General features: G+C 43.3%; 1 protein-coding gene across 1 annotated transcript in view; it reads left to right on the top strand.

Moving 5' to 3' along the window:
* Nucleotides 1-1,161: 1,161 nt before the first annotated feature.
* LOC139307293 (regulator of G-protein signaling 12-like) overlaps nucleotides 1,162-16,078 on the top strand; it is a gene marked incomplete at its 3' end in the record, with an annotated part of 37,403 nt that continues 22,486 nt past the window's right edge. Inside the window, exons 1-4 of the mRNA XM_070931115.1 lie at nucleotides 1,162-2,247; nucleotides 2,579-2,818; nucleotides 3,795-4,766; nucleotides 8,349-8,468. Of these exons, the coding sequence (XP_070787216.1) occupies nucleotides 1,162-2,247; nucleotides 2,579-2,818; nucleotides 3,795-4,766; nucleotides 8,349-8,468 (2,418 nt within the window). The remainder of the gene's footprint in view (nucleotides 2,248-2,578; nucleotides 2,819-3,794; nucleotides 4,767-8,348; nucleotides 8,469-16,078) is intronic.

The raw sequence follows: 16,078 nt of genomic DNA, 5'->3' as shown, positions 1-16,078 counted from the left end.
CTGTTCATACTTTTTATTTGTGATTTCTCGAACTAACTTTTGCCAATTTATCCGCACAACTGTTCGCCGTCTGACTGACAACTCGGAAAACCAATGACAGGATATAAAAGTGTGTGTACAGCGCCGTTGCCATAGCTCCAGACCGACATTCCAAAGAACTGGAAATCTAGGGGCGGGACTATAGTTTAAGCATGGGTGGATGCACTGAATAGCGAGTCACGGCAAGAAACTTTTTTTTGTAACTTTCTTGAATTGACAGAGAAATGGCATGCACTTCTGAGTGTAAAGTGACACACACGTAGTTGTTAATTTCTTTCAGCTACGACCATTGCCACCAGTGCTAACGCGTAGCTTTACTAGCATGCACAGCTAACTAAGCTAACGGTAGCGCGTCAGCTAATCTCAGCTAACGTTGACTTTTTTTCCCTTGTTTTCGGCTATTCATGAACAAGTAGTTGTTTAACACGAACGAAAGCAACAGTCTATGTTGATAATAAGCGAATTAAAAAGTTAAAAGCTTAAGTTACCCTGGCGTTACGGTTGTTGTAGGTTGGGTCTGTCTAATTTTACCTGCATGCCTGCCAGGTGCTAAAACGCCTCCGGTTTGAAAACATATTCCCCATTGGACAGAGCTGCACTGACTCCACCCTGCACAGGTGTGGCTGTGTGTAGGGTCCCTTCCCCTAACATGAGCTTTTAACTATATATATTGGCATTGATAACATTAATAATAATAATAATGATATTTTGGACGATTTTGTATCCATAATGAGTTCTTATGCCGCCATATGGACCAACCAGACAGTGTGTTTGATTTATGTTTGGACTAAAAGGAAGCTCAGGTAGAGACAATAAAAGCATGTTAAGGAGGCAAAGGCTCTCATGACTGACCTGGTTGTGTCCTGTTGTGCTTGCAGGTAACTGAGCCCGTGAACTGGTAGAGAGAGTGACACCAGGATGGGAATGCTACAGTAGCAGGGCTGTGCCAGAACTAAGGCCAAACTTTCACCCCTCCGCTGCATTTAGAACTGCTACAAATTTTTTCGTAGCAGCTTGACAGCAGAGCAGTTTAACAAGAACACAGACATTGGACATGGCCTGTGTTCCTGCTTGAGCAGAGCCCAGGGGACGTATAATGACTGATTGAAACTCACTGAATCAATGGACAAGAGGAAGTTACCTGGCACAATGTTCAGGCAAGTGGATGCATCATCCAAAAGACGCCCTGGCGGTGGAAGTGGGCTCAACCTGTCCCAGTCTTCGCCACCCTCCTCCTCTATCCAGCAGGGTCGTATCCGGGCTGTGGAGGTGGCGAGAGGAAGAACAGGGTATGGCTTTACACTGTCAGGCCAAAGTCCATGTGTCCTCAGCTGCATCCTGAAAGGGAGCCCTGCAGACTATGTAGGTTTGCGCTCGGGAGATTACATCCTCTCCGTCAACGACATCAATGTCTCCAAGGCATCCCATGAAGATGTGGTCAAACTGATTGGACGCTGCTCTGGTGTCTTGAAACTGGTCATCGCTGAGGGAGAACGCCACAGGCGGCACCATCACCACCAACGCACCACTGGAAGCCGTCATCATAGCAGCAACACAATGGCAGCATCTTACCTGGACTCGTGCTCTAGTGACGATGAGTTGGATGGTTTCTATGACAACAGTGTGAACAACAACAATAACAGCAGGTCAGGCGGTGGAGCCCGTGGGGGCTGGTACAAACCCAAACTGGATTCTAAGCAGCTGGGCATCAACAGGGCAGAGAAGGTTGTGGCAGAGCTGCAGTCCGGAGGAATTTTTAACATGATCTTTGAGAACTCCAGCCACTCTTCCAGCAGCTCAGACAAGGACAGGCCTGGGATTAGCTCATCATCAAAGCCACGTCCGCTGTCTGATCCAGAGTTCCCTCCATATCGGAACCCCTTGCGCTCTCAGAGCAACCCCAATCTGCTCTCTGAAGAGGAGATGGCCCAAGTTCTGAATGACGACTCAGTCTTTCTGGACTCAGACTTCCGTCATCTCCACCTTCACCACCATGAAGAGCAAGACTTGGATGTAGGAGATGGGGGCGACTTGGTCCTAGAGCCCAGCGAGGGCATCCTCAATGTGGGAATGATTGTTGGCTATCTGGGCTCCATCGAGTTGGCCTCCATAGGGACGAGCTTAGAGAATGACAGCCTGCAAGCCATCAGATGCAGCATGAGGCGCCTCCGGGCCGAGCAAAAGATACATTCACTGGTGCTTATGAAGGTGCGATTGAATGTGTTGTTACCATCTGATAATAATAAATTGTTAATTATATTTTAAATGGTGTAAAAAAACAAACAAACAAACAGCAGTAGCTTAACCAAAACTGCAACGGCCTTAAAAGACTCTCAACTTTATGTTGTTGAGCACAAGGCCTCAAATAAGTCATGATTGGATCATACGGCTTTTACACTTGTTGGAAAACCAGGAAATAATTAAGATGACTTTATTTCAGAACTATAAACCCAGTGTATCAACATGGAAAGTCTGTCATGTTGTTGTTAATTATGTCTGGCCACTGTGATTTTAACATGTATTAACTATATCCTACCAGGTCATGCATGACAGTGTGCGTCTGTGCAGCGACAGAGGTCAGGTTCTGGCCACCTATCCTGCAGAAAAACTAGCCTTCAGCGCCTGTTGCCCCGATGACCGCCGATTCTTCGGACTGGTCACCATGCAGGCCACTGACGACCATGACGATTTTCACTTCAGCAACGGACGAGATGAAGAGGGCAGTTTGAGGACTTCCTGTCACGTGTTCATCGTGGACCCAGACCTCTGTCACCACCAGGTATGAACAGAAGACCTTAAAAGGAGATCGCTGTTCCATTTATCACACTAGCAACAGAAAATGTCTTTCTTATACAGATATATACATAGGCTATTCCTGTTTAAATGAACATCATGAAGTAGTGGATACTTTATTTTCCACTATTTTGTCAATAATGGCTGGGAAGTCCAGAACAAATGGCCAAGTGCTCAATCAGTCCTCTGCCAGGTGCTGTTTAAGAGGAAAAAACTGATCACAGAAAAAGATGTTCTTCAGACACTCTTAGGTAGAGCAAGAGAGAAAGTTATAATAAAAGCCTTTATTTAGTCAGGCTTATTGATTTAAAATTCTGACCGGTTTTGACCTCACAAGATCTTAATCAGGGTGGAAATAGCTGAAAAAGGGTCTGGGAATTGTTTTATATTTTTTTCAGGTGCCAAAACAATTCCATAGTTTTAGTTCAGACAGCAGCGCAAGAATTTCCTTTCAATACCTCTTATAGAGGAATATGAATATACTTTTTTTCTTGGCCAAACTTCTCAAGTGTCTCGGTGTTACAGTTTGTCTTAACACAAAGCAGCTGTAAATGACATTTCTATGAATAAATACTCTAATAACTACTAAAATTATGATTTAAATCCGGAAATATCTGATCAAAGAATAAGTAAATAAGAGCTAAAGTTTGGCACCCAGCCTTATAACCAATGCCTGATTGTTTTGCAGAAAACTAAGCTAACTTAACCTAATTTAATGTAGTGTCAGTGATGCTAATCAGCCAGAGATATATTAACAGCTACATTTTATTATTTATATTCATTAGAAACAGCTAGTAATAAGTCAAACATTTTCCTGTGCAATTTTGTAATTGAGAAAAAGTGACATATACATAACCAGGGACAAGGACTGCATGTATCGTCCCTGTCAAATAAATGAATAAATAAATGCAGAAGATTCTACCCATCGACTGGTGCTCTGATGGGGACTGTTGTTTCCTAAGGTCCATTTGGGTGTAGCCATGAGGTTTGGCTTTGAGTGCACCCCCGACCCAGACACAGGAGGCTGCCTGGAATTCCCACCCAGTTCTCAGCCTCTCCTCCAGTTTGTCTCCGTCCTCTACCGGGACATGGGGGACAACATTGAGGGGGTCAGGGCCCGGGCCTTCCATGATCCAGACAATGACGCCCAGCAGAACCACAGCACCAGCAGCAACAGTGACAGTGGGATCGGAAACTTTTTACCAGAAGAGAAGAGCAACAGAGTGCTTTTAGTAGACCTTGGAGGTCCTCCTAACCACAACCATATCTCTGGGCCACGCCATTGGGACAGCCCACCTTCGTCCCAGCAGGCCTGGAGCCCCACCCTAGGAGCCGCAGCCCCTCATCCACCTCCTCCTCCTCCGCCAGCTCTGAGAAATGGCCACTACCGTCACGATCCACACCTGGCTGACCTCCCTCACCCTCTCCCCTTGTCTCACCCCGATGTCCCCGGTAGGCACTCTAGAGGGGTCCACCCACCCCACTACTCACAAGGGAAGCGGGGAGGAGCGGTGGGGGGAGGAGAAAAGAGAGGGGGTGGAGGAGTAGGGGTAGGGGTGGAGCCACAGCGGTGGCTGCCTGTCCATGTGCTGAGAGACTGGCGTCAGCAGCACCACCACAGCCACCTCCAGGGCCTGAGCAGCGACCAGGAGTCCTACGCCGAATCTACCGACGGATGGTCATCGGCTAACTGCAGCACCCTGCCCCCACCCATGAATAAGATCCCGGCGGACCGCTACCGGGCCCCGCTGGCCCCTGGAGACCACCTGCCACCACCTGGAGTGAGCCAGCCTCCTCCTCCTTCACATCCCAACTCCCACACCCACCGGCTGGCTGTTCAAAAAGATGAGTGGGCTAAGAAGCTATTTGGTGCTGGAGCAGAGAGAAGTGAAAGAGAGAAGAAACGAGGGAATGCAAAGGAGGGAGAGAAAAAGGTAAGATTTTGAAGTTATAAATGTACTTTAATTAGTAAGTAAGTAATTTTACTATTAGTTTTCATTTTTATTCAAAATGTTCACCCCAAAAGAGATTGTCTTTCCACAATACTGTATTCAGTAATGTGCTATTCTGTGCCAGTTTATGGGCTGTGGGCTTTTGGAAGAGTTGTGTTAAAACTGACCATGAGATGAGAAGCCCGGGAAGCAGGTAGCATCCCCCATCACACACCCCTGCTGTGGAAATTTACGCTGACTAGAGTGTGTCCAAGACTACGGTTTATTGAGGCTATAAATCCATCTGTGTTCATCCCACTTCTCTCCATCGCATTCTCACCCTCTCTGTTCAAGACCGAGCATTGAACTCATTCAGTCCTTGAATTAAGTTTTCTTCTCACTCAGATGTAAAACTTTTCAGTGGTGAACTTGTTCACCCCACCAAACACTCCTGCACTATATTAAATAATACGAGCACCCCAGTTGGCTCTCTCCCCAGACTTCGTACAAGTGGATTGATAAGTTATTTATCCCCACTGCTCCAGTATCAGATCATGCATTATGCACTAGCCAGGCATCTGCCTTCACCTGAAAACCACCTGTTTCCCACCGTAATGAGACTCAATGTAACAGCAGAGCAGGCTTTAGACTAGTTTTAATGAGGTAAATGTAAAGTGTTTGTATAGTGTTTGTTTAGTTTAGTTAAAGCATTTTTTTTAGAGATTCAAACAAGATGGTTACATTAGCAATGTGACAAATAGTAAATGTCCAACTATTCCAATTAAGATTAAGCTACAGTTGAATACACTGGCTGCATTATTTTGTGACAACAAATTTCCTTTTGCATTGAAATACAGTGCACTAAGATACAGCGTGAAAGAGACATCCCTCCTGACTGGATTCCTTCTGCATTAACCTTTCCACAGAAGCATAAGAAGTATGTAGGAAACAGTTGCATTGTCTCTGTCAACATTTACATATTAGAAAAGTACCGGGGATAGACTCTTGTTTCCTTGATGTTGAAGGAGGCTGGTGCTTCCCCCAGTAAAACTTGTGGTGGACAGGGTCCCAGAGACCCCCAGGGGACAATCAGAGGAAGTGTTTACAAGGCCGGTACAGGGTAGAGGCTGACATTGACAGGAAGGTGGATGTTAACCCCTCTGAACAATGTCCTCTGACTGGAGACACAGCACATTGGAGGCTGTGGCTGTTATGGTAAGCCACAATGTAGCTTAGCTGTAGTAGTTCTTCTGTCCTACATAAGTAATACTTTAATATAAATATTACAACTGACTTGTTACACAATGTATATAGGTAATACAGTGTATTATGCATTATCCATAATAGATTTTTAGTGTTTGTCACATGGTGGCACTGTCTCACTATCTAAACCTCTATAAGCCTTCTGCACTCCCATGAATGTCCATGTGGGAAACTAATTGACATTTTTGGAAGTTAATCTGCCCACAGAACGCAGACATGATTTTGGTTTACTTACATGACAGAAATCTGACATTTGACTAACTTATTGTGGAATTACAGTATATGAATCTACTGAATCCTGACTCTCGAAATGTGATACAGTGGCCGATTTTCCATTTATTGTAGAATCAAAGACAGAGCCATTCAATTATAATGACTATGCCTGCTAGGCTTTGGCACATTTCTGCCCCCATTATACTGGTGCGGTTAGTGTTTTTACAAGGGATAAGTGGTCTGTGTGTTTGATTTTTATGTTGACAGCTGTGTTGTTGTAAACAGGAAGGATGCCTCTTTTCTTTGACATTGATAGTGTGTGTGTGTGTGTGTGTGTGTGTGTGTGTGTGTGTGTGTGAGAGAGGGAGAGGGGGGACAAGATCAGCTGCACAGATAAGAGCTGTGAGTTTTCCACTAAAATGTAGTGCTTCTCTGAAAAAGCTTTGGTGCAGCCACACCCAAAACAACCGCAGCACAGCTGAGTCAGATCAACACTTTATCATTTCCTTTTTTATCCAAATCTCAGCTTCTCTTATGAAAGCTTTAATTTACTTTCTGCTTCATTGCCATCACAAATAACACTTGTTTTAAACTGACCAGGTTAAACAGGGTTCATGTGAGAGTGTCCACATACGTAATTGAGTGTTCAAATCTGTGTTATCTGACATACACACACACACACATTCACACAGACGCAGGGTTGACTCAGTATCCAGGCAACACCACTGGTCATCTCCTGATGAAATGCCGACAAGACCTGCTCCTAATCAGCCAGTCAGATTCAACATGTGTCACAGTTTGGCCTCTGGAGCCTGTCAGCATTGATTAATTGCTCATTAGTCAGCTGGGGTCCGCTGATATACGCTCTCTCCTACAGTCCTACAGTTTTATGAGAGGAGAGAAAGAAGCCAAATATTTCTGTTGTTCTTTACAGTTGAAAGGAAAGGACAGCAGTTGTTAAAAGGCTAATTGTAGACTCGTGAAGGCAACGCTAGACTAAGCTTCTGCTCCTCTTTTGGTTTACAGCACTACTCCATGCGGTTACATCATTGTCAGATGGCTTTGGACAATAAATCTTGATGACCCTATGACTAATTTTCTCATGTGCTAATTTTAGGCAGCAGTTTATGGCATTGTGTAACAGCTGGCCAGTTATAACTTCATTCCAGTTTGTGGGTTTCCACTGCAGTAGTCCTTACGAAAATTGTTAACCATCTGGAATATTCTTTTGTATATACCGTTACTATTAAATGGAAGTACATTAAGTAAATACAGTAATAAAACCACCGGAACTATATAATGCAATCCAATGCAAGAGCACACAGATACAGATACAAGTGTTGTTGTTATAATGTCCATCCTGTTTGTGTGTCAGTGTGTGTCTCTGTGTTATGGCTGTGGCTGAGGGGTTGACTAAAGTACTATTTGGTTCTGCAGGCAAAATCACAGGACTGTACATGCCTGCATCTAACATGAGGAATTTAACATTTAAGTGGAAAAAAAGAAATCCAGCTTAAAAAGACATGCATGTGTAAGCTCCCGGCTCCCGTCAGTCTCTTCATGTAAGCTTTCATGTAAGATTGTCTTCATGTCATGTTGTGGCTTTATTTAATTGACACGTAGACATTACATTTTCTATAATACCTGCTCCACCACACACACACACACACACACACACACACACACACACACACACTCACAGGCACCAGTCGTAGGGTGTGACAAATAGTGGCATGCTGTTTATTTACGTTCTATTTATCAAAATCGCTTTGGATTGGATCATATTGTTGATAATTTAGGTTTGGATAGTGCTAAAAATAACAATATTATTATCCCATGGGAAGTTCTGGTGTAAAACCTGTGTGGATAAATTGACATTACCTCCACATCCACATAAATAAATACACTCAAGACCTTGGCTACCGCCTGTTATTTCACACAGTCCACAGTCCAGACACTACCACAAACCTTTCTCATCTGGTCCAGGGATTAGAACCAGCAACCTCATCACCAGCTTGCTTCTCTGACTTTAAGGCTACTGCCACCCCTGTCTGTATATACATTACATATAGCATGTGAACTGAGCATTTGTATATTTTCTCTCCTCAGGGTGGTCGGTTCCGTGGTCTGACAATGGGCTTCCCTCCTCTCCCCCAGCGCTCCTCAGCCAGACGCTCCTTTGGACGCTCCAAACGTCTCAGCCTGGCCCGCTCTCTGGATGACCTGGAGGTAGGAGCTTATGCATGCACACATGTTAGCACACATGTACAGTACTTACATCTGCCGCTGTGTTATTGTCACATTTGAGCCACACATGCACCACCCATCTCTAATAATAGCAGCACATGCGCATCATACATCCTCACATGACACGTCAAACCCTCTTCTCACATCACCGTGGCAACATACACACAGTTGTGGATAGAGCCAGCGTATAGAAAAAGCCAAGAGACATTTACAGGCTGGTATTTATGGATTTACATACAGCTTTGATAGCAGGGAATTATTTAACATTAACTGAGGTTACTGTTTGATATATGCAGCCATACATTTAGGTGTAGACGTTTTGCATATTCTGCTGACTGGGTGCAGTATGGCTACACTGTTGCAAGAATTAGACTTCCTTTTAGCTGCAAGAAATTACCTGGTATCCAGTCATTTGAGAGCCATGAGTTTTGCCAAACAATATGCCTATTTAGTTCTCCAACGTTCTGTAAAGAGAAAGTCTGTAGCGGCTGCTGTAGTACTCAGGCAGGAAGGATACAATAGACTATTATCATGGCTACCACTGTAAATGCCCTTGAGGCAAGGCCTAGGTTTGCAGAAGGTTATATTCATCTTAATTGTGTTGAGATTTAAATATATGACATTCCATTTCCAGCAGCTATTTTTGTCAGCTTTTTTATCTTAAAGTGAGTGAAAAAACAGCCCCCTAACTGGCTACAGAATAATACTGTACATTAAAGTTAAACTAAAGTGGAACATACTAAGTGTTATTCTCATCATGGCCTGCTTGTATGTGTGTGTGTGTGTGTGTGTGACGGTTGGCGAGACCAAAGCAGAGTCCTGCTGTCTGTGAGCATGATTCATACCAGTAGTTTTGGTACGATAGCGATCAGAAGAAAGCTAAATATTTCCGGCGTTTAGTGGCTACTGAGGCACCCTGGGAGCAGATAGGCAGATCCCACACTGTCGCTTCAGTAGGGAATTTTTTATATACATTTTTGGCATTTTTCCTTTATTGGACAGCACAGTAGAAAGAGACAGGAAGTATTGGGAGAGAGTGAGCGAGACTGGGAATTACATGCTACAAAAGACCCAGTCTGGATTCAAACTGGAGTTGTTGCGTCTTAAACGAATGGGCCCAAAATAATATCATATCCATGTTGTAGTCCAAATGTTAGCTAGGCACTTAACGCCACTCTACAAAACACATTACAATACTTATACTAATAGGTCATATTCACTTTCTTTTAATCATGACACAAACAATAACGAAAAGGATTCCTCATCAGGTGGTGATATCGGAAGCACCAGTGCATTTTTGCAGACATTTGTTTGCGTTTCACACAGATCTTTCTCTGCCCCATTGCCAGACCATCCCATGGCAGGCTTTCTCTCTTCCTTTCTCCTCATCACCCCCTATTCCTCCACCCCCTTCTATTCTACCTTTTTCTTCCGGTCGTTAGGCCTTTTTCTCTTTCTGCACATGCGGTAATGTCCACAAACAGAGAGGGCTTTGTGTTGTGAGAGGGGGGAGGAGAGAGAGATTGGTATGTGTGTGTGTGTGTGTGTGTTCGTGTGGTGATGGCGGTGTGGGGTAATGGGGTTCGAAGTGTTAGCCTGCACTTCTAATGAGCTCTGATGAGCAACAAGCTGACATTCCCCTCGTTAGTGAGGCCTCAGCACAAAAACACATACAGTATATAGACACACATATACACACACAGGACTGATACACACATATGCATGAAGAGCCATGCTTACACTTACACGACTCTAACCCTAAGTCAGTAACACACAAACACATCGATCACATAGGCATGATTGGACTATGATTGCACACACACAGTTCTCAGCCATCTTGTTAGCTGTGCCATTTAAGATTTTCCAGCAGCTTTCAGAATTCTTGCTGTAGTTGAAGTGTGTGTGAGTGTGCATGTGTGTGCACAATACTGCATGTATGTGTGCATGTCTGCCAGAGCTTGAGGCTTATCTTGTGATGGTTCTGATTGTAGAGCTTAACCAAGGACACATCTGCTCTCTTCCAGCTGTTTGTGGTAAAGAAACTTTACACAAGAAAAAAAATACATGCAGAGCTTTGTTTGAACGTACTAATGTTTAAAACCACATAAAGCTATTTTAGAGACCACCGTCAACAAGATGAAAAAACAGCCTCACATGCAGCCAACTGAATTAACCATTTCAAAGCACACACACAAACGATTCTCAAGTGGTCCCTGAAGGTTGAAATCTGAACAGCAAGGTGCCTGTGGGCCCCGCCTGTGTAAGCTATTTACTAAAGTAAGACTGCCAAATGAAAACAGGCTCAAATAATCATTCAGAGGTTGAGTGCACGAATATAAGTACCAAACAATGCATACAATAGGCTGATTGCAAGGCTGATTGCTGCTGTTTCTTCCATGAGTTGCAACATAATGATAGGTGGAGGAAGATGAAATTTATCTCTAGTGGAGCTCAAGTGTTGGTGGGAGAAACAATTCTAACAAGATCTCTGCAGCACAGCGATGAGGAAGGTTGTATGCCAAGTTGTGTGGCATTGTGGGGATGGATGCACATAAAAAATTACAGCAGACATGACTTGAAAATTGTTTATTAAATAATAAATAAACAGAATATTTTCTGGGAAAAGGGTTGACTCTAGCCACTTATGGGCTGCCTACACACAGTACGTAATAAGATATAAGATATAAATGATCAGTTGTAATCTTATCAACAATAGCTATTCAAAGTATGTGCATTCTGTAATTGTCTCTCAATACAGTAGTTTGGGATGTTGGTGGCAGATTCTGCATTCCCCGTGTGGGATTCCAACTGTGTACCCAAACACACTGATTCACAGGAAATGATGCACTTACTGGACGTATTGCGGAAGACAAAAGCTGCATTTCATGTATAGTGAAAGACGTTCGATCATTTCCTGCCGGCTGTAAATGTTTTCACTGTGTGAGTGTGTGTGGTGTTTCTATGTCTGTCTGTCCGTCTGTCCTCGCTGTGGACAGATTTTATCAATGTGATAGCATCACAACCATGGCCACTGGCCCATAAGTGGTGGATCACTGTAGCCCAGTATGTTAGTATGTGGGTGTGGTCCGACCCATGAATACTGAGTACTCATGTAATAATATAGTAATGACTACTGAGTACTCATGGGTTGGAAAGTCAACATGTTGACGGGCATCACGGTTGGTGTGATCCCATCACAAGATGGTCTCCAATTACTTCTGTGTTGGATGACATTGTTGACTTATCTTCTTCTTCTAGTACTTCATCTTTATTAAAACAATGTCATAGAACGAATCCATTCAGCCCACAAAGAAGGAAGCTATGAAATACTTTCTACACAGAATCAACAGAATTATACTTTAATGGAAGAATTTGTCTCTTCTGCCAACTGTGCAGTTTGTCTTTTTTGCTGGGCATAACATTACTAACACTTGAGTAATTTTACATAATTTTTACACGTCAAAGCAAGGCAGTTACTACCTAATTTATCTAAAACACCAACTATATAGATGTGACCCTGTGTGTGTGCCTATGTGTTTATATGTGCATGCTTGTTTTTAACTGTTAACAGATCCCTTTTCTGTGAATTTGTAAATTTGTAAATTTCAGTTTTTTAGTTTTAGTAGCTTTTTTATAACAGTCTTTATTGTTTTTATTTATTATATCTTGATTCTCTACTTATGTCTCTATTGTACTATCCTGTATGCTGCTGGAACAATGCAAACTTCCCTGCTGAGGGATTAATAAAGGATTATCTTATTTTATCTTCCCGATGGGGGACAAAATGATAAAAAGAGTAAATTGTGACTGACTTTGAAAAATACTCGCTTAATGTGACTGCTGTAGCCCCGTACCAACTTGGGTTAAACTTTGGAAAGCATCACTTACACTGGAATAGCATCTGGAAAAAGCTAGTAAGTTGGTCTTGAGTTAAGGGTTTTTCTTTTTGTCAAAATAACTATATTCGAATTAAAGTTTATAATTGATAATATATAATTAAGTTATAATTGATGATTATTAACAAGTCAAGGACTGGGCTTAAAATGATGGTGGTGACCAAAGCAAACCCTGATAGAATTTCGTGTATTAAAGGGGCACACTAACAATTTAGTACTACACTTCCTAAAAGTTTGGGGACATGTGAGAAATGTGTCATATCGAAGCAGCAGAGGCTGAGATATCCTGAATTTAAGTCTGGATATGAGTAAAGCTTCAAAAGCGCTGGACCTATTTATTGCCCTCTCCTTTCCCAACCTTCTTCCCAACCCAAGATAACAACCCTGATGACAACATCATATTTTTTCAGACTTAAGAAAGCTCCCTCTGTAGCCACAGAAGGCATTATACAACTGTTTTTACAGGCTGAGTAGCACTTACCATGACAAATAAACTTTTATATCTCATCCGACATGCTTTTTACACATGGCCTATATCAATATTGAAAACTAGTGTAAATATAGTGCTGGGAATAAGTGAAATGGACACATGAATGAAACTTCTGTCTGTTGTTGTCCAGAACTCCTAGTTACTGTACATTATCATGTGAAAACAGGACCTGGATATCTTGACGGTACTTCAGAACACTGTCCAAAGCTGTTTCAAAGACATTCTGAAATATTGTGAAAAACATTGTGTTCCTGTGGTTTGGCATTGAATGTGGTTGTCTGCTGTCTGTGTAATGCTCTCTTGGTTACTTATCAGTGCTGAGTATGAGTGCTTCACCCGCTGTCCTCACCCCTGGGCCAAGTGCTGGACGGGCAGGAGGGGTGTGTGTGTGGGAGGGGGGTGTTAGGGTGAGTACCTCCACTGTGTGTCAAGGCATGTTGAGGAATGCAGCTACTTCTTAGTTCAGTTGTACACAGCCCAGCCATTGCTACAGATATCAATCCTTGCTGTCAACGGGAAGATGTGCCTGTCTTCTCCACATATCTTCCTGTCTGCTCTGTCGCCTCTCAGCGCCCCCCCATCATGAATGTCAGTTTACTCTCCGTGCTCCAAACATGCATGGCGCATACTAAGCAGATGACAGAGGAGCACTGAGCATCGCACATTCAACTCAGAGCTGATTTTATGTGTGGGTGTGTGTTCCTTAATGGCAAGGGGGTCTCCCTCTGCAGCCGTGCCCCCGCATTTGTCTGAGTGTGTGTATGTGTGCGTCTCTCAGCCCACAGCAGTGTGGGTGGAATAGAAATTATGCGAGGGTGGGTGGAAAAGCAGAGAAAGAGGAGGGGGAGAGCAGAGGGGCAGGGCGAGGGAGACGATAGAGAGGGAGGAGGAGGGGGAGGATGAGAGACAGGGCAGGAGGGAAGGGGAATCTAGCGACGGCAACATTCTGTAGCGGTTTGGACATTTGAAAGCTATCAAGCTTTGCTGCTTCGTCTCTCTCTGCGCGCACACACACACATACACGCACACACCACACACACACACACACACACACACACACACACACACACACACACACACACACACACACACACATTCAACAGCTGATGACAATGTGTACTGAGGGAAGGTCTCAGGGAAGGTGCTGAGGATTACTTGTCTCTTCCTTCATGGAGCAGCAAACTTTAAGTGTTGATTCTGAAACGGCCGCTGATCCAGTGAGTAAACGAGCTGTGTGTGCATGTGTGTGTGTTTTCTCTCCCTATATTTGATGCAGCCCATATTTGATCCCACTGGTGTCCCCCTTGCTTCTATCACATATAGCATGCCGGCTGTGTTACTGACTGTTTTAGATCAACACTGCTGGAGCATATGACATAAGTTACAACGAACAAATGGATTTCTTGTCAGCTTGAATTTAAAACCTGATCAAACTCTTGCTGCTGATTGTGAAGCCTGACATGTATAAACAGCTTAACTTAACCTCCTCTTTAACGTCAGTGTTCTGTTTTTCTCTTGTGCTTGTGCAGCTCTCAATTCATGCTAGTCATCCAATACATATTAATTTAGGTTAAAACAAATTAAATGTCCTGAAACTTTAGTTGAGAGGCCTGTCTCTGGAACGACAGATCATGTGACCTGTGCCAGCCAATCACCATGGAAACCTGTTGATTCTTTGGTTCAGTCCATTAGATCAGTTTAAGAAACTGTGTTTATTTGTGTTCCATGGGTCTTAAGGAGCAGTATTTTGAAGAAATTGTTTGTCTGATGTGGTAATGTGATCTCCTATTGAAATATCACTATGCCAGGTGGTTAGTGTATCTGTAATTACTATGTGAAAATACTAATATAAATATCTGTGGCTCTATGTGGATCGATATGTAAAGTGATATATGCAATGAGGTCATGGTGTCCACAATATTGTATTCATGTGTAATAGGTCAATAGTTGTGTATGAGTGTGTGTGTTGATGTACATATGCAATTTTGAGTGAGGGGGTTTTGACACTCTGGTGGAAAGCAGCACAGGACATTATTTCACTAAACACAGCAGTGAGAAAAGAGTGGCCTGCAAGCCCTCTGACCCAACACACACACACACACACACACACACACACACACACACACACACACACACACATTCACATACCAAAAAAGTGAATAAGCACACAATCGGACCTGCACACACATTTCTTCTTCTATGTGTGTGTGTATTCTCACTGCGAGGGTGTGTGTGTGTGTGTGTGTGATTGTGTGTTCCTCGTGATATCCCCTGGGAGCAGAGTGTGTTGGGGAAGGAAAATCAGATGATGAGACAGGATCAACGCTGCTCCTGTACATGAAACACCTCAGGAGGCCAGGAGTCATATCAGACGTAGCTCCAATTTCAGATAAACACAAGTGCTTCTTTTTATCGTCATCAAGTGCCAGATGGGTGCAGTTTACCACATCAGCACAATCAGACAGCGTCATGTGATAAGTCAGTCGCAAGGCTGTGTATTAAATTGACTCTCAGATACACAGTGTAGACAAAATACAAGAAAAGGCTTACCAGTTTGAGGCTGTAGTTTTATAGGCAAATATCCTGTCAAGTGTCTTTCACTCAGTCTGAAGGTCTAGCTGAGACCACCGTCCCTCTTTACTGATGCAGTTTTCCTGTTTGACATGAGTCATCATGATTTTCAAGATATCTCCTCTTTCCTTTTTGCATAATTTCGCAGTTTGTGTGACTGATGCACCAGCAACTGCCGTAAGTCACAAGTTTTAAAAGGCACCAACACATGCGAGTCATGTTGAGTTGAATATCAACTAGCAGTATGTGTCATCTTTAATGGAGATCTGACAGCCACTGTTAAATCAGTGAGCTTTCAAGCACACAAAGAGGCCGGGTAGTCACTGCCTGAGTTAATGGTGGCAAATGTATGTTGACTTTTTAAATATAATTACAGGGGTGTGTGTGTGTGTGTGTGTGTTGTTGTTGTTGCTAGTAAGGTCTGCTGGTGGCCTGTCCAGCCCCATTAGCTATTAATGCTAACACACAGTATGGATCTTTGATAAGGCTGATCGTCAAACTCATCATTGATTCACCGTCTCACATTGAATACTGGTGCTGTAGCAGTAAAAGAAAATGATCTGAAGAAGCCATATGTTTTTTTCCTGCTGTGCTCCGTTGAGTGCCTCACCTCCGTCATGACAGCAGAGGGCAAT

The sequence above is a fragment of the Enoplosus armatus genome, unplaced genomic scaffold (assembly GCF_043641665.1).
Source record: "Enoplosus armatus isolate fEnoArm2 unplaced genomic scaffold, fEnoArm2.hap1 Scaffold_71, whole genome shotgun sequence".
Taxonomy (NCBI): domain Eukaryota; kingdom Metazoa; phylum Chordata; class Actinopteri; order Centrarchiformes; family Enoplosidae; genus Enoplosus; species Enoplosus armatus.
The sequence above is the reverse complement of the archived record's forward strand: the minus strand, read 5'-3'. Positions and strand labels throughout refer to the sequence as shown.